At 40.3% G+C, this 16,867-nt stretch overlaps 1 protein-coding gene across 1 annotated transcript in view; it reads right to left on the bottom strand.

Annotated features, from left to right (window-relative positions):
• DDX4 (DEAD-box helicase 4) overlaps nucleotides 1-16,867 on the bottom strand; it is a gene marked incomplete at both ends in the record, with an annotated part of 57,709 nt that overhangs the window by 24,893 nt on the left and 15,949 nt on the right. The window contains 6 exons of the mRNA XM_082013764.1: nucleotides 2,554-2,720; nucleotides 3,778-3,907; nucleotides 5,218-5,372; nucleotides 7,691-7,843; nucleotides 8,929-9,071; nucleotides 10,293-10,409. Coding sequence (XP_081869890.1) covers nucleotides 2,554-2,720; nucleotides 3,778-3,907; nucleotides 5,218-5,372; nucleotides 7,691-7,843; nucleotides 8,929-9,071; nucleotides 10,293-10,409 — 865 coding nt within the window. The remainder of the gene's footprint in view (nucleotides 1-2,553; nucleotides 2,721-3,777; nucleotides 3,908-5,217; nucleotides 5,373-7,690; nucleotides 7,844-8,928; nucleotides 9,072-10,292; nucleotides 10,410-16,867) is intronic.

Genomic DNA, 16,867 nt, shown 5'->3' with positions numbered 1-16,867 from the left:
CTGCAGCTTTTCACAATACAAACACTGCCCCAGCCATCTCAGAAACAGTTCCACATATATGCTTGTAACAAAGTGGTTTACTGACATAGATGCTCGCAGAATGATTCACAGGGCACTATTTCATCACTAGCTGGAGAGACAAAGGAGAATTCTACACAGGGCAGAATTCAAAATAGGCCTCCAAGAGACACCACCACCCGTTTTGACTGTTCAACAAAAGCACTGCTTAAAAACACACAGTTTATTACATAGCATTTATTTACCAGTTGCCATAGGCAAAAGTAAAGTTTTGTTCCGACAGCGTTCCTCTTCAGTTATCCCTTACACAGGTGATCTTATCCAAGAGATCAAACTCACCAAAATAGGTAATTCCTTGGAATGCCCCACAGTAGTTGAGAGTTTACTAAACTGTATTAAGTTATCAATACACAAGCATGCTTTATGTCCAGTGTACGCAAAATAGCTTCCACTGCAGTAAAATTCAGACAGTAGACAAGTCAACCTTTAAGTGAAAACAGGCAATCTCAAGTTTTAGGACAAATTCCAAAGAAAGAGGAAAGTCTTAAAAACGTTAAAAGGACTGCCTTAAGGTCTTGAATCTCCCACGGGGTTTATAGCTATAATTGCTACTGAAAAGATGTTTTTCATAGCAAATAAAAAAATTACTAAAGATTTAAATGTGTTTGATCTTAAGATCTGACTGGTTTAGGACCTCAGAGAGACACAGTTCTAAATTTAAAGGGCAAGTTTAAACTCTCGAAAAAATGGATCAGTAAACAAAAAGCAGGAGGGGAGAGAAGAAATGACCTTTTAATGGCAGATATAAAGCCCCAAATGCTAATCTTAAATTCACCAGTCAGCTAGAAAATGCATGGTTTTCTCAACTCACATGCACAGGAAGAATCTTGATGATCAGACCAGAAGTTTATGTAACAGCAGAGACCCAAATTCAGGTACAAAACCAAATGGTATGTTGAAGCTAAATCTGATTATACACACTGAATAGAAGTGCAGGACAGCCTGAACCCTGCAGGGCAAAGAAAGCACCTTGTCCTACACTACTTTAGTATACTGTCCAAAGTTGTTTTGAAAGCAGAGCATGGGATAACATTAGCTTTCCTGACTACAGAATTAGAAAGGTAGTAAATCCAGGAAGAATCTGACTCCAGACAAGGTTTTTCACTCTCCAAAATGAGAGCATCACCTTTAGGCATTCCAGTTTCAACAGGTTACAGGACTGTTACTATGCACTTCCAAACCATGATCCAAGCACTCAGGATTTCTAAAGTCTTCTACCAGCATTTGTAAATCCTGTAAGACTACAGTAGAAAGGTCTATCTGTTTGGTTTGGGTTTTGGGTTTTTTGCATTAAACAGAAGCAGACAGAGTGTTTTGATTGCACAGAAATCAATGATTGTGAAGATCAAGTAGAGTGCTATGGGTAAGGATGAGGGGGAAGGCCAATGAGGCAGATATCTTGCTGGGAGTCTGTTACAGACCACCCAACCAGGATGAAGAGAGAGATGAGACATTCTACAAGCGACTGGCAGAAGTCTCGCATTCGCTGGCCCTTGTTCTTGTGGGGGACTTCAATCTACCGGGCATCTGTTGGAAGTATAACACGGCAGAGAGGAAACAATCTGGGAGGTTTCTGGAGTGTGTGGAGGATAACTTCCTGATGCAGCTGGTGAGTGAGCCCACCAGGGGAGGTGCCTTACTGGAACTGCTGTTTACAAACAGAGAAGGACTGGTGAGAGATGTGGTGGTTGGAGGCCGTCTTGGGCTTAGCGATCACAACATGATAGAATTCTCAGTTGTGAGCGAAGTAAGGAGAGGGGTCAGCGAAACTGCTATCATGGACTTCCGGAGGGCAGACTTTGGCCTGTTCAGGTCACTGGTTGAGAGAGTCCCTTGGGAGACAGTCCTGAAGGACAAAGGGGTCCAGGAAGGCTGGACAGCCTTCAAGAAGGAAATCTTAAAGGCGCAGCAGCAGGCGGTCCCCATGTGCTGTAAGAAGAGCTGGTGGGGAAGATGACCAGCCTGGCTGAACAGGGAGATTTTGCTGGGACTCAGGGAAAAGAGGAGAGTTTATCACCTCTGGAAGAAGGGGCAGGCAACTCACGAAGAGTACAAGGATCTTGTTAGGTCAAGCAGGGACAAAATTGGAAAGGCAAAAGCCCAGCTAGAGCTCAGTCTGGCCACAGTCATAAAGGATGACAAAAAATGCTTCTACAAATATATTAACAACAAAAACACAGGCAAGGGACAAGAAACAAACAGGGGCAGTACTCCTGCAGAAGTGGAATTTAAAAGCCTTCAGACAAACAGTTACTTTAGACTTCCCACCTAAATTAAGCAGTTAATCTATGCAAGTTACTAGTTCTGTTACCTAAAAAATGGGAAACCTTCAGCAAGAAATGTTAACATCAGAGCTTTTTGGTATCTTCTAACAAGATTGTAAGCTTTTAAACATAAGGAGTGCTCTTAACTCTTCAGACATTTAGCTCTATACAAATACATCTTCAGATACATCTCTATTTTTACTTTACTCACCTCTGAACCTCTTCAGGAAAAGTGGCACTAAACATTAGTGTTTGACGTTTGTCTTTTGTTGGCATGCTTGGGTAAGAAATCAGCTTCTTCATATCTAACCCAAACCCCATATCAAGCATGCGATCCGCTTCATCTAGCACCAAATATTTCACATTATGCAAAGCAATCTGCAAGTATTTCAGCGAAAGAAAAATTGTTTTGGTCCATTGACAATATACACTTATAGGATGTCCCAATTGCCAAAATTCACCTTTTACTTATTTCTTTCTAGTGGAAGTTAATTATTCACAAATAAAAGCCTATGTGCATTTTATTTGCATCTCAACCTCTATTTAACTTTTTGATCTGCACTAATTCTAATAGTATGCTTACACTGAAATGCTTCAGAACTTGGTTCAGCAATGAAACCAAGATAGAGCCTACAGATCAACTATTATTCAGTACATCTATTTTGAAATTATGTCTGAGTTTTAGAAACATACTCTCATATAACCTTCACACATTCTCAAAAAATTTTTCATGGTGTCTTATGTCAGAAAGCATTATTAAGGACATTACAACTTCACTGTTGCTGACCAAGACCATCATTTTGACTAGAAGCCTGACAGCCACAGAAAGCCAGTTTATTACCAAGAAGTGTTTTTCCAAACTTCATTTGTCCAGTGCAACATCACTGAGCCACCATTATAATATGCAGCAATTTTGATTTGAACTTATAATGGCTGGAAAAATAAAAATTCAAATACAGTCTTACACATGGAGGTTTTTATATTTTTAATAAAATCAGTATTAAAACATTCAAAGATTTAATATTAGCATATTCCACACAGATAAAAGCTATTATAGAGAAGCAAACAAGACATCCAGTGAAAATCTGCTATGGAATTTTCCACAAGAACTAAAAGAAGTTGTTCCATGTATTTAAATGATAAAATTTAATTGTCAAGAACACCACAGCCAGTCTGATTTAGACTGGTATTTTCCAGCGGGCCCTGAAAGGGACTGCAGAGATCTGGACTTACGCTACTCTTTCAAAAACCTCATGGTATTTAGATATTCCAAGAAAAGCTCACTTGTATTTTAAGTAAGTGCCTATACAAAGACAGCATACTGACTGGTTTTCATGGCTCTATCTTTGCTTCTACTGAATTTGAAGAATGAAAACCAGTATGTAAAAAGGTGAGAGAAAGTCTACGGAATTCATATTAAGTTTTAAGATCTTACCTTCTCTCTTCCAATGATGTCTAGAAGCCTTCCTGGAGTGGCACATAGTATATTACAGCCTTGCATTACCTGACGAATTGAATGGCCTGTTTGTGTACCTCCATAGATCACAACAGGCCTTATGCAAGTTCTATTATATAGAAAAAAAAATTGCAGTAAATATATAAATATGCAAACAGTATTGTTTCACAGAACTATTTTAAAAATCATCAGACCTACCAGCTTAGAGTGGTTCAATTCCTTCACCATATAGCACAGCTTATAACCAGAAGCAGAACCCAAGACCAGAAACTTGGTCACCATAAGCTCAAATTTCATACTACATAATAGAGGCTACACAGGTACCTTACTTGGAAATAACACTTTGTTTCACCTGCATTCCCCCCTCTCCCTTCAACTGAGAGTTACTGGCAGTAAGAGGCAAAATGGTATTAGACACTGTCTCCTTTTATACAGCATACTTAGAAATTGCAGAACCACCAAATACATGCTTTCAGAGCTTGAGAAGTAATCCTTCCACACCTTGAAAGGACAGTGAAAAAAAAATACACAGGTATATCTTTGCAAAGCAACTAATTACACTGGACATGCAGCATGCCACTCAAGCATTAAACTGCAAACTCATTCAAATGCTAAACTACTTACTGCTCTTCCTACTAAGGTTTTCAGATAGATCTACCAAGTAGAGCTCCATCAGACATTCTTCTCCTGTAGAAAACCACCTCTATAAGCAAGAACTACCTCATGCAGGAGAAGAGCAAGTTTACAAGTTTATCACCTCCTGCTAAGACATTTATATGTATGCAATGACTACTTTCATACTCAAATTCAAACTGTCTATTCTTGAAGATACTAATTCAGCTTCATATGCAACAACGGTGAATCGAATAAACCTAGTAAATTTTTACCAGGTTTAACTGCAACTTTTCAGAAAGCTTTACTCAAGAATAGAAACAGACTGGACTCATAACATTTCAACATTTATCCCACTATCAATTAATACATGTATTTCATATTTCTATTTGTGAACTAAACCGAAGACCTTAAGGATATCGTGAATTTGAACTAAGCAATATGCATGCAATTTTTTAGAGGCAGCAGATTCACACCTTGATATCTTTTAACTGCTCCCTAAATGTACGTTATCTTGCCTTTACTGCAGATAAAGATAGCAGAAACTTTTCTAAATTCAAAAACCTGTTTTATTGTGAAGTAACCTGTATCTACTTTAAAATATCATAATTAACAGAACTAGCTACATAGTTACAACAGTTTTAGAGATTAAGAAGCTATTGTTAGTAATATGCTTAGTAAGTAGATATGTAAAGATGACTGCAAGACCCAGAGACAGAGACTTTTTGAAAGTACTCATGAAAAAAATAAAGCACTGCTGATTCAGACAAAGTAATAATCAATACCAGGCAACAGTGCAAACCTTACCCATACACAAATTTTCTTGCTTCTAGGAAGATCTGATTTATCAGTTCTCTAGTTGGGGCAACAATAATACATTCCGGTTCTTGCTGCTCTTTAAAGCTACTGGCAGTTATGCCATCTCTCATCATGTGGTCCACAATTGGTAGAAGAAAAGCTGCCTAAAAAAAAAAAAATCAGTATTTATGCTGTTAATCTTAAGGCTTTCATCACTCACACTAAAACCTGCATATCAATCTTAAAGCTAGAATGATACAGCACACTACCAACTTCAAGGAAATCAGACTGCGAAAGTATTGACTTGAATGCACTTCACATTTAAAGCTTATTTCTTCTTCTTCAAGAAGTATAAAAACATGTCTCTGGACCTTAGGACTAATAATGCAGGAACACAGTCATGCACTAACTTCTGGGTTCTTCAAGATGTTGCACACATCATGCTGACATACATTGATTACGTACCCCAGGATCAAAACCCCTCCTTAAGATTTACGTAAGCTTCAAGTTCTCCCCTGTAGACTTCTAAAGTAACCTGTATCATCACTCTCCAGACGACTACAATAGCAGATCAGTTTGCAACACAGCAGCACTGGCACCCTTAGTTACATCAGACTAGTTACATCCAAAACACAGTCTGTGCAGCAGTGCCAAAGGCATTCAGAATATTTATGTCACGAGCTTTTGACACTTCACCCTCTTCAAACACTAAAGGTTTTTCAAAACAACTAATAAGCTACGTTAACAGTAAAGCTAGAATTCCACACTATTCTGAAGGGCAAGAAGCTATACTTAATATCCAATATTCTCATCCAGAGCTGTCAGTGGTTACATTGGGTACATTAGGCAGTTCACAAGTTGAGACAACTGTCAGCTTAATGTCAACTCTCAGTACTGTTCCATAAATAATACTGAACCCCCTAAAACTAAGTCCTGTGCAGAACAGACTTGATCAAACCTGATCAAACTTGGGTTGACTGTTGGATGGATGAGGAATTGGTTGGATGGTCTCATCCAGACAGTAGTGGTCAATGGCTCAATGTCCAGATGGAGATCGGTGGCAAGTGGTGTCCCTCAGGGGTCTGTACTGGGACCAGTACTCTTTAGTATCTTAATCAATGGCATAGACAGTGGGATCGACTGCACCTTCAGCAGGTTTGCAGACCAACACCAAGCTGAGTGGCATGGTTGACACTCCTAGGGGATGGGATGCCGTCCAGAGAGACCTGGACAAGCTCGAGGAATAGGCCTGTGTGATCCTCATGAGGTTCAACAAGGCCAAGGGCAGGGTCCTGCACCTGGGTCGGGGCAACCCCCTGATATCAACAGAGGCTCGGGGATGAAGGGATCACGAGCAGCCCTGCCCAGAAGGACTTGGGAGGTCCTGGTGGATGAAAAGCTGGACCGGAGCTGTCAATGTGCATTTGCAGCCCAGAAGGCCAACTGTATCCTGGGCTGCATCCAAAGCAGCATGGCCAGCAGGTCAAGGGAGGTGATTCTGCCCCTCTACTCTGTTCTGGTGAGACCCCACCTGGAGTCCTGCATCCAGCTCTGGAGCCCTCAGCACAGGAAAGACATGGACCTGTTGGAGTGGGTCCAGAGGAGGGCCACCAAAACGATCAGGGGGATGGAACACCTCTCTTATGAGGACAGGATGAGAGTTGGGGTTGTTGAGCCTGGAGAAGAGAACGCTCCAGGGAGGCCTTCTTGCAGCCTTCCAATACTTAACATGGGCCAATAACAAAGATGGGCACAGGCTTTTTAGCAGGGCCTGTTGTAAAAGACAAGGGGTAATAGTTTTAAACTAAAAGAGCGTAGGTTCAGACTAGATCTAAGGAAGAAATTTTTCACACTGAGGGTGGCGAAACACTGGGATAGGTTGCCCAGAGAGGTGCTAGATGCCCTGTCTGTGTAAATGTTCAAGTTGAGGGTGGATGAGGCTCTGAGCAACCTGATCTAGTTTGGACTAGATGACCTTTAAAGGTCCCTTTCAACACAAACTATTCTATGATTCTATGAAACCAAGGATGACAAACCAGCACGACACACAACCTGATGCAGGTTTTTAAAAAAAAAACAAAACCCACAAAACACACAAGCCAACACCTAAAACAACCCAACAGAAAAACCCACACAACACAGAAAGAAACCCCAACTTTCAACTGCTGATTCTTTTTCTCAGCAGCAGTCTCTATGACTGTTTATACTTCTGAATCTGTATCTGTAGCCCTGAAGACTGGACTGCTGTATCAAGACACTAGTTCACTTAAAGTAAAAAAAAATTCAGCCCAAAAATGTGACAACCAATCCATCATTCATATCTGCGTCTAATACTACACCTGCCACTCCAATGCAAGTCAAATCATTAGACAATAAGCTGTGAAGCAGCTACTGTTAATTTTCACTTGGAAGACTGAGACATCTACCTAGAAGTTCAAGGTCACACAGTTACAGTAGTATGAATACTACACAAAATGCTTACAGTTTTTCCTGATCCTGTCTGGGCACATGCCATTAAATCCCGTCCTGCCAGTATAATAGGAATGCTGTACTTCTGCACTGGAGTAAGTTTGGAGTATCCAGCTTTAGCGATGTTCACGCTTAAAGTCTGACAGAGGTTAGCTTCTTCAAAAGCCTGTAAGAGAAAAAATGATTATTAACAGTACACAATCACAGAAGTTGAAGTTTAAAAACTGAGATGCTTACCATAGGATACAGACATCCAAACACTAGAAAAGTATTAAACTTTGAGGGGGTCTCACCAGTCATCTAGATTGCCAAAGTTTCTAAAGGTAAAAGCCCCAAAGATTTCTTCAACCTGCTCATGCCATTCGAATGAAGTTGTTCGTAGGACAGTGAAGGCCTTCAGCTGGTCTTACCAGCTTTGACAGAAAACTGCTCAGAAACTAGACATCTGGATTCAAGCAGGTAAACTCACACCATGGCATGCTATGAAAACAAACCAGAACTCTTCAGTTTAATTTCACATAGGAGATAAGCACTTAAATCTCTGTGCTAAAACTAGTAAGGGGAGCTAAAGTAACATCCCTATCCAGGACCAAAAGGGATCATAATGACAAAATCAGTTTAAATTCTGTGAGAGAGGCTTTCAGAAGATGGATGGGGGAAAAAATCTTGTGCATCTTCTACTACCCTCTTGGTCCTTCTTCCTCATTCTTCTCCCTAAAGGGAGCTCTTTTTAAAAAAAAAAAAACAACAAACTAGACAGCTGGTATGGAGTAGAAGAAAATTTATGTATTACTTTTAAACAGTAAACTGTAGCCACAGAAAGCAACGCTAGAAATTACTTCAAAAACACCTCTCTGTTCAAATTAAAACTATTCTGACACGTGTTCATTTACATTGTTAAAGATCCCTCAGTAACAGACTTCAACAAGATGACTCTACCAGCCTTCCCAGAAACTGCTGCCAAAGTCGTCTTTCTTTCAAGATCTAAACTGGTAATTTTCTGCAATTTAAGAACAATACTTTCTGTCCATCCCGTATTACTTTCTCTGGGCCATTTCTGTAGTTTGTCAATGTCATTTTGAATTCAAATTTATATCTTTCAAATAGGCAGCATCTCCTTCCAACATAGTACTGTCTGAAAGATTCAAAATCTTTATTAATATTTTCACATTAGCAGTGAATATTAGACTCAGTATACATCCTTGCAGATTCTTACTCAAAATAAACCCTGAGGTTGATGAGTTCACTAACCAGTAATGGTGCTGGAGGGTCAAGTCCTGACACTTCGACAACGTTTTCGTCATACTTATCAAAATTAATTCCTGTCTGATAACGTGCAAAGATGGCTTGTTCATCATCAGGTGGAGGAGGAGGCACATAAGTCACCTTTGGACCTTAAGAACACAACCATTCAGGTTCATGAAAAATACAAAGAAAACTTAAACTAAAACTATTTTAGGTATGGAGCTACTGAAGCTAAGTTCAGTGTGATGTCATTTAGACTTCTATCCACTTTCCAGGAAGACAAGGAATTTCATAAATTAATTTTACCAGAACTTAGTTTTATAGTACTAGACCAAATAAAGTCAGACTTTTGTAAAGTATTCTTGTCTCACACTTGCTCAAGAACCTTACTTTGAAGAGCTACCCACAAAAATTAAATAGACTCTACTTTACCACCATGCAAAAAACAATTCTAACACAAGAACTCATTACACTATAAATTATCCTATTCAATAACAATGCAGTTATTAATACACAAGGATAAAATTCAGCTGTTCATGGAAGTACATTTATACTTCTGTATTGCCTAAGATATTTTTCAAGCTAATAAACTCAAAGGTATAAAATTAATTACTTGATGCTCACTAAAAGGTTAGCAGTAGAAGACATTCCACAGGGACCTCAAATGAGGAAGAATGAAGAACCAAAATTATTCATACAAACATCAGGAGTTCACTATTTGTCTTTTGGCATTTCAAGAAAGGCAAAATAAGGCTCAAAAAATACTGCAGGTGAGTAAACATTCTAATAGATTGTCCCAACTGACACTTTCGATACATGTCAGAAAGTCATTATTCATCATACATTTCAGTCTGATCTCCTGCACATACAAATCATGAAATTCTATTTACTAACTCAGATTCAGTAAAACACATCAAGCCTGTTTCCCAGAAATAGCATCTCAGATGCTATAGCATCTGAAACTGAGAATCTACTGTTCCTTTATAGTTTGCTTTAATGACTATCATCACTTAGGTGCCTACACTACTGCCAATTAAATTCTCTTAACACTTGTGTCTCCAGTAGATAAGTTTTATCCTTAGAAAGAAACAGCCAGCAACAAAGGAATTCTACAGCACTCCATTCCAAAAAATCTAGTATTTATTTACACGAGAACCACCTCTGTGTTGCCCACTAATTTAAAGATGAACAAAGTTTAAACATACTGAGTTTAACAGTATTTGCTTGGCAACACGTGTTACATGGACGGTTATGCATTTACCCATGTTACTACCTTCTTTTTTTACCCAATTACTTCCAACAACTTTAAGAGTGTTCCTTGAGTTAAAAGCAAATTAAACTGGCATGTTACTTGTGAAGAAGGTACCTACCTCTTTCAGAACCGATTTCTTCATTGCATTCTTTGTAAGCTGCTGTTAAAGAAAGCATTCCAAAGTTAGCTGCTTTTAGGAAAAGAAGATCATTTGAGAGAAAATCTAAGTAAGAACCTTCATGAAAAATTTCTAGAGGCACTTAGAAAACTCAGCAGTGGGTCCTGATATGAGTGGTAGAATGAATAGAAATATTGAGGTAAGCAATGAAAGCTTAGTTACAGGAAGACAGAAGGCAAAGGCCCCTATTCTTGTGTTTTAAAGGACACAAAGAGAGGATGTCAGAACACTGAGCTTAGCAGGACCTCACAGTAACAACATGAAGCCATTAAACACAGCATCTTGCTAAGGGACTTCACAAAGCAGATCTGGTCCTTGCTTGACTCGTAGTAAGTTGCCTATCATCAAATCAGATGCAATCATCCCAGATTATGAGATGCCCATCACAAGATGTGTAGATAAGATAAAGCAAATTGTACTGAAAAACAACCATGAAGAATGATCCCTCCTAAATCCAGCATATACTTTGCAAGGGAAGCTATAGTTGTCTATATTCACTTGAGATCAATCACGAGCAAAAAAAGCATCTGTTACAAGAAATGAAAATTCTACAGAATTTTTTTTACCTTTTAAGTGAGGATTTTCCCCTAAAACTGATAAAACATTGCTATTAACAAGGAATTCACACATGCTTACAGTTACAGCATCTTGGTTTTACGAACCATTCAACTCTTCCACAAAATCAGTAGATGCTTGTTTTATGCTATACAACAAACTTCTAAATAACTAAGTAGCCATAGCCATAAACTTCAGTGTCATCACAGTAATTTTTCAAGAGTTAGGAAAGAATTTAAATCAGAAGAGAAAACTATCCTGCTATCTCAACAGCCATACATTTATAACATCCACTCCATCCAAATTCTGACCTTGACATCCACATATTGTGCGCTGCTTTCATTATCACTTCGAAAACAAAGACACTTCTTCTTAAGAGTAAGGAAGGACACAAGACTAAGTGGAGAGGAAACATAACAAAAGCTGCTAACAAGTTCTCTATTCAAATGTGCAGCTCAGGCCACTCATAAAATCATACCGTAAGACTGACAATTTTTAGACCAGTACCACAGAGTGCAGTGAACCTGCAATGCTTCCTTCGCCTGCCCTCGTCTGCATTCGTCCTCACTGCAGCAGTGCAAGCAAAAAGGAGGAGCATCAGGGCAGCATGTTAATCCGATTGCTCACTCTCAACAAGATAAAACTGACACTAAACATAAATACCAGTTCTGAAGAGGCAGCTAGTACTGTGACTTGGATCAGGAATGCTCTGTTCCGCAGCAACACTCTGAAGCAACTCTGTAAAACCACAGCTTCATTAAGATGGTGACAGAGAATCCAAGCAAAGATGCAACATACAGTGTGTATAACCACTCTTACACACTTTTCTATCATAAGATACAATACGCTTATACAGTATCTCTAATTATGTGAGAAAGATAGAGGAAAAAAAACCTTCCAGGTAAAAACATTTAAGCGTAAAACAAATTGATCTGAAACCAGGATAACAAAAATGAAGGCACTTAACATTAAAGGACAGAATGACCTCAGAGGTTATAATAACCAGAAACAAGACACAGTAATTAGGAGCAGTATCTAAAGATAACATTTTGTCAACCCTTGTGGATAATCACTGAATCTTTGGCTTGGAAGGGACCTTTAAAGGTCATCTAGTCCAAACTCCTCTGCAATGAACAGGGACATCTTCAACACAACCAGGTTGCTCAGAGCCTCATCCACCCTCAACTTGAACATTTACACAGACAGGGCATCTAGCACCTCTCTGGGCAACCTATCCCAGTGTTTTGCCACCCTCAGTGTGAAAAATTTCTTCCTTAGATCTAGTCTGAACCTACGCTCTTTTAGTTTAAAACTATTACCCCTTGTCTTTTACAACAGGCCCTGCTAAAAAGCCTGTGCCCATCTTTGTTATTGGCCCATGTTAAGTATTGGAAGGCTGCAAGAAGGCCTCCCTGGAGCGTTCTCTTCTCCAGGCTCAACAACCCCAACTCTCATCCTGTCCTCATAAGAGAGGTGTTCCATCCCCCTGATCGTTTTGGTGGCCCTCCTCTGGACCCACTCCAACAGGTCCATGTCTTTCCTGTGCTGAGGGCTCCAGAGCTGGATGCAGGACTCCAGGTGGGGTCTCACCAGAACAGAGTAGAGGGGCAGAATCACCTCCCTTGACCTGCTGGCCATGATGCTTTGGATGCAGCCCAGGATACGGTTGGCCTTCTGGGCTGCAAATGCACATTGACAGCTCCGGTCCAGCTTTTCATCCACCAGGACCTCCCAAGTCCTTCTGGGCAGGGCTGCTCGTGATCCCTTCATCCCCGAGCCTCTGTTGATATCAGGGGGTTGCCCCGACCCAGGTGCAGGACCCTGCCCTTGGCCTTGTTGAACCTCATGAGGATCACACAGGCCTATTCCTCGAGCTTATCCAGGTCCCTCTGGATGGCATCCCATCCCCTAGGAGTGTCAACCATGCCACTCAGCTTGGTGTTAGCCTGCAAACCTGCTGAAGGTGCAGTCGATCCCACTGTCTATGCCATTGATTAAGATACTAAAGAGTACTGGTCCCAGTACAGACCCCTGAGGGACACCACTTGCCACCGATCTCCATCTGGACATTGAGCCATTGACCACTACTGTCTAGATGAGACCATCCAACCAATTCCTCATCCACTCAACAGTTCACCCATCAAATCCATCTCTCTCTAATGCAGAGAGAAGGATGTTGTGGGGGACCATGTCAAAGACCTTACAGAAGTCCAGAGAGACAACATTGGTAGCTCTTCCCTTGTCCACTGATGTAATCACTCCATCACAGAAGGCCACTAGGTTGGATGGGCAGGACTTGCCCTTGGTGAAACCATGTTGCCTGTCTCAAATCACCTCCCCATCCTCCACGTGCCTTAGCATAGCTTCCAGGAGGACCTGCTCCATGATCTCCCTCGGCACAGAGGCAAGGGTGACAAGTTGGTAGTTCCCACAGTCCTTCTCGCTACCCCTTTTACAAATGGGTGCAATGTTTCCCTTTTTCCAGTCTCCAGGGACTTCACCGGACTGCCATGACTTTTCAAGTATCATGGACAGTGGCTCGGCAACTACATCAGTCAATTCCCTCTGGGATGCACCTCATCAGGTTCCATATACTTGTGCATGTTCAGGTCCTCAGGTGGTCTTGAACCTAATGTTCCCTTATGATGGGAGGGACTTTGATCCCCAAATCGCCATCCTGCAGTCCATCCCCTGAGACGTGTGGGAAGAGACACTGACAGTGAAGACTGAGGCAAAGTAGTACTTCGGTACCTCAGCCTTCTCCTCACATTGTTGTTGCCAGTTTGCCAGTCTTGCTCATCACGGGGGCTATGCTTTCTTTGACCTTCCTCTTCTGGCTAACTCACCTATAGAAGCCCTTCTTAGTATTCTTCGCATCCGTTCCCAAGTTCAGCTCCAGCCGTGCCTCGGCCTTCCTGACCCTATCCCTACACAACCAAGCTGCCAGCTCTGTTCTGCTTCCTTGTCCCTGAGGGCAGTTTCCCAGGGGGTCCTACTGACTAACTCCCTGAACAGCTGTAAGTTTGCTTTCCTAAAATTCAGGGTCCTGACTTTACTCTTTGCTTGCCCCCTATCCCTCAAGACTCTGAACAGCACCGGTACATGATCACTGCAGCCCAGGCTGTGGACTCATTATGGCTGCTTTACATGAACCAAAGACCAAAGAGATCTGGACAAAACATCAAAAGTAGATGGTGTCCACTGCACAACCTACAGTGATTTTAATACTAAAAAACACACCTCTAGGAAGACTAGGAAGAGATTTTAACCGTAAATGCAGGACCACATTAGTATAATGAATTAAGTAATAGTGTCATGAATTACGTAATTGATGGAGCATGTGTACAGAGTTTTCTGTGACGTAAAATCATGTAACCAACATCATTATTGGTACTATATATAAACTGCTGTTGTTTGACCTAACAGTATGCTGGATTTGCAATTTATCACCTAGCACCCCACTCTGCAGACTGGCAATAAAGACAAGTATCTTGACTCAGTGTATTGACTGGCATTTTGCACACTGGGTGAAAGAACACTGATTTAGGGACAATATAATTGCAAAAAGCATAAATGTTTTAAGAAAAGCCAATACATTGGCTACCTTCATTACCTCTTATCAGTGACCACTATTCAGAGACTGAGGCAGCACAACAGCCTAGCAGTGCTTGCTCTATTCCTTCCCTAGATCCAGACACATTCTGTTACTATAACAGGATGTAATTCTAATGCAACAAAATACTCTTTATGAAGAATCATCTTCTCACATGAACCTCTATACAGACTAGTGCAACTGTTGTCCATCATACCCATAATCTTTACACACTTATACAATGGTCATGAAAAAGGAATTATTATCCTGTGTTAAGGATGCGGTTATGTCCACTATGAGTATTAGCATGTTGCCTCTATAAACACTAAATTTCTACAAATCATTATTTAAACTAAAAATCTGAAAAACTTAACTTGAACTAAGTCAGAGGCAAATCAATTTTTCTTTGGATATTCTTTGTATATTCTGAAAACATGTACAAATAATTTTACCTTTTTCTACAGTGAAAAATTCTTTGCCTGTATCACACAAAATGCTCGTTCTTTGAGAACATCAGCCATCCACTATCCATTACACTAGTTTAATGGTCCTTCTAATTTGAATTATGGGACCTTTGTGAGTGATACATTACTATGCTCTAGGTAGCACAACACACAGGTTACAACTTACAGTAGCATCAGTGTCAAAGGAAGATAGGACTATGAGGGAAAATTCCTTTGCAGACAGAAAAAAAACCCCAACACTAGAATGAAGTCATCAAGAAGAGCTGGCCTGTCAGAGCTACAGACCTTACTTGTCAGCCTGAACTAACATAAAACAGTACTCCCCCTCCTAAGTGGGGTGGGAAAAAAGTCTAAAGTGACTATTTCAAAACTGAGCCAGGTTCTTAAAGGCTTGCTTTGAATTCTGGGGTTAGCACCTCTGCTTCACTGTGCACTAATGTCGCAAATGAGTGATTTAGGACATTTAAATAATCACCGCCAAAGATATTAGAAAGCAGATTATTTTAATATAGATTTGTAAAAAGCACAACTTAACAGAATTTGATGGCAAGGTCTGCTCTATTACTTATTCAACATGGAAAAAGCACACAAAGAGAGATCAAATTAGAATTGGGTTACAGTAACTTACACATGGATCAGGAGGAATAATTTACACAGAGAGAAATCAAATCAGAATCGTGTTTGTGTGACTTATCACTTGTGATAAGGTAAATCACAAGTTATATAATTTTCTATCTAAGCTTAATAACACAACAGCTTAGTTACAAGACTTAACAAGGTTCTCAAATTACACACACACAGATGATATAGACATAGAGATATACATATATATATATATATACACACATACGTACCTGTTAAAAATTCCCTTTGAGTCCACTGAAAAATACTCGTGTCACTCCAATTCAGATGGCTAATTTACAAGAACACTATGGTCATAAGCCAGGCGAGACTGAATGAGTATTTGTGGTGAGTATGTCTAATTGGGGGAAACAGGATCTAAACCGTGATGAAGTCAACAGATTCTGGGGTCCTGGTGTCTTTTTAAATGCTGGCCCTGAACTCCCAAATGATCCCCACTCAGTAACAAGCAGAGTGTCTGGTGGAATAGATATACTAGAGAGAGGAGAACCTCTGGTAATACCCATCAAATCTTTAAATGACCTGCCTACAGCTATTACAAAGGCTGCGTGTATTCAGGCCATGCATGAATGTGCCTGTATCAGCAATTGTAAACCATGAAATATTGAAACCATTAATTAAGGGAGACCCTGCTATGCTTAAACCTTACCTCATTGCAAAACAAGACAAAATTAGAAGAGATGTGGATTTCAATGCAGTATTAGACATGAGGAATGCTGTTGAAAATCAGGAAGAAGAACTGACACATAGAAACATCCCTATCTGGGCAACATTAATTCATGGTATCATAAATCATGGGCAAGAAATGGGATGGGGTGATTTGCCTAACAAACAGGACTACAGGTCGTAACTGACAGCTTAGACAAACACCTCAAAATAGTTCCCTTGAATCAGAACCCACCAACCTCCAACTTAGGACCCAGAAGTGGAAGGAACTATATAATCCAGCATTAGCATTAGGCATTCAAAGAACTGCAATTCAAAGACAATCTCCAAGCATTATTCAGAGTCTAATTCTTGCATTCCAGAGACACAACCAGAGAGAAGACACTCTAAACACCACCAACTCCAGGAGGGAACAATAACCCTTTCCTTCCCCAAAAAACAAAATCAAAAACCAAGTAGTGCCAGGACAGCAATTCGGCCTGCCCGTCTGGCAAGTAGAACCCTATCAATGGATAAACAATAACAGCTCATACATTTTGATCCCAGTTGGCCCTTGACAACAATTAATAAAATTCCTAATAGATAGGGGAACACAA

This window comes from Phaethon aethereus, assembly GCF_964289735.1.
Source record: "Phaethon aethereus genome assembly, chromosome: Z".
Taxonomy (NCBI): domain Eukaryota; kingdom Metazoa; phylum Chordata; class Aves; order Phaethontiformes; family Phaethontidae; genus Phaethon; species Phaethon aethereus.
The sequence above is the reverse complement of the archived record's forward strand: the minus strand, read 5'-3'. Positions and strand labels throughout refer to the sequence as shown.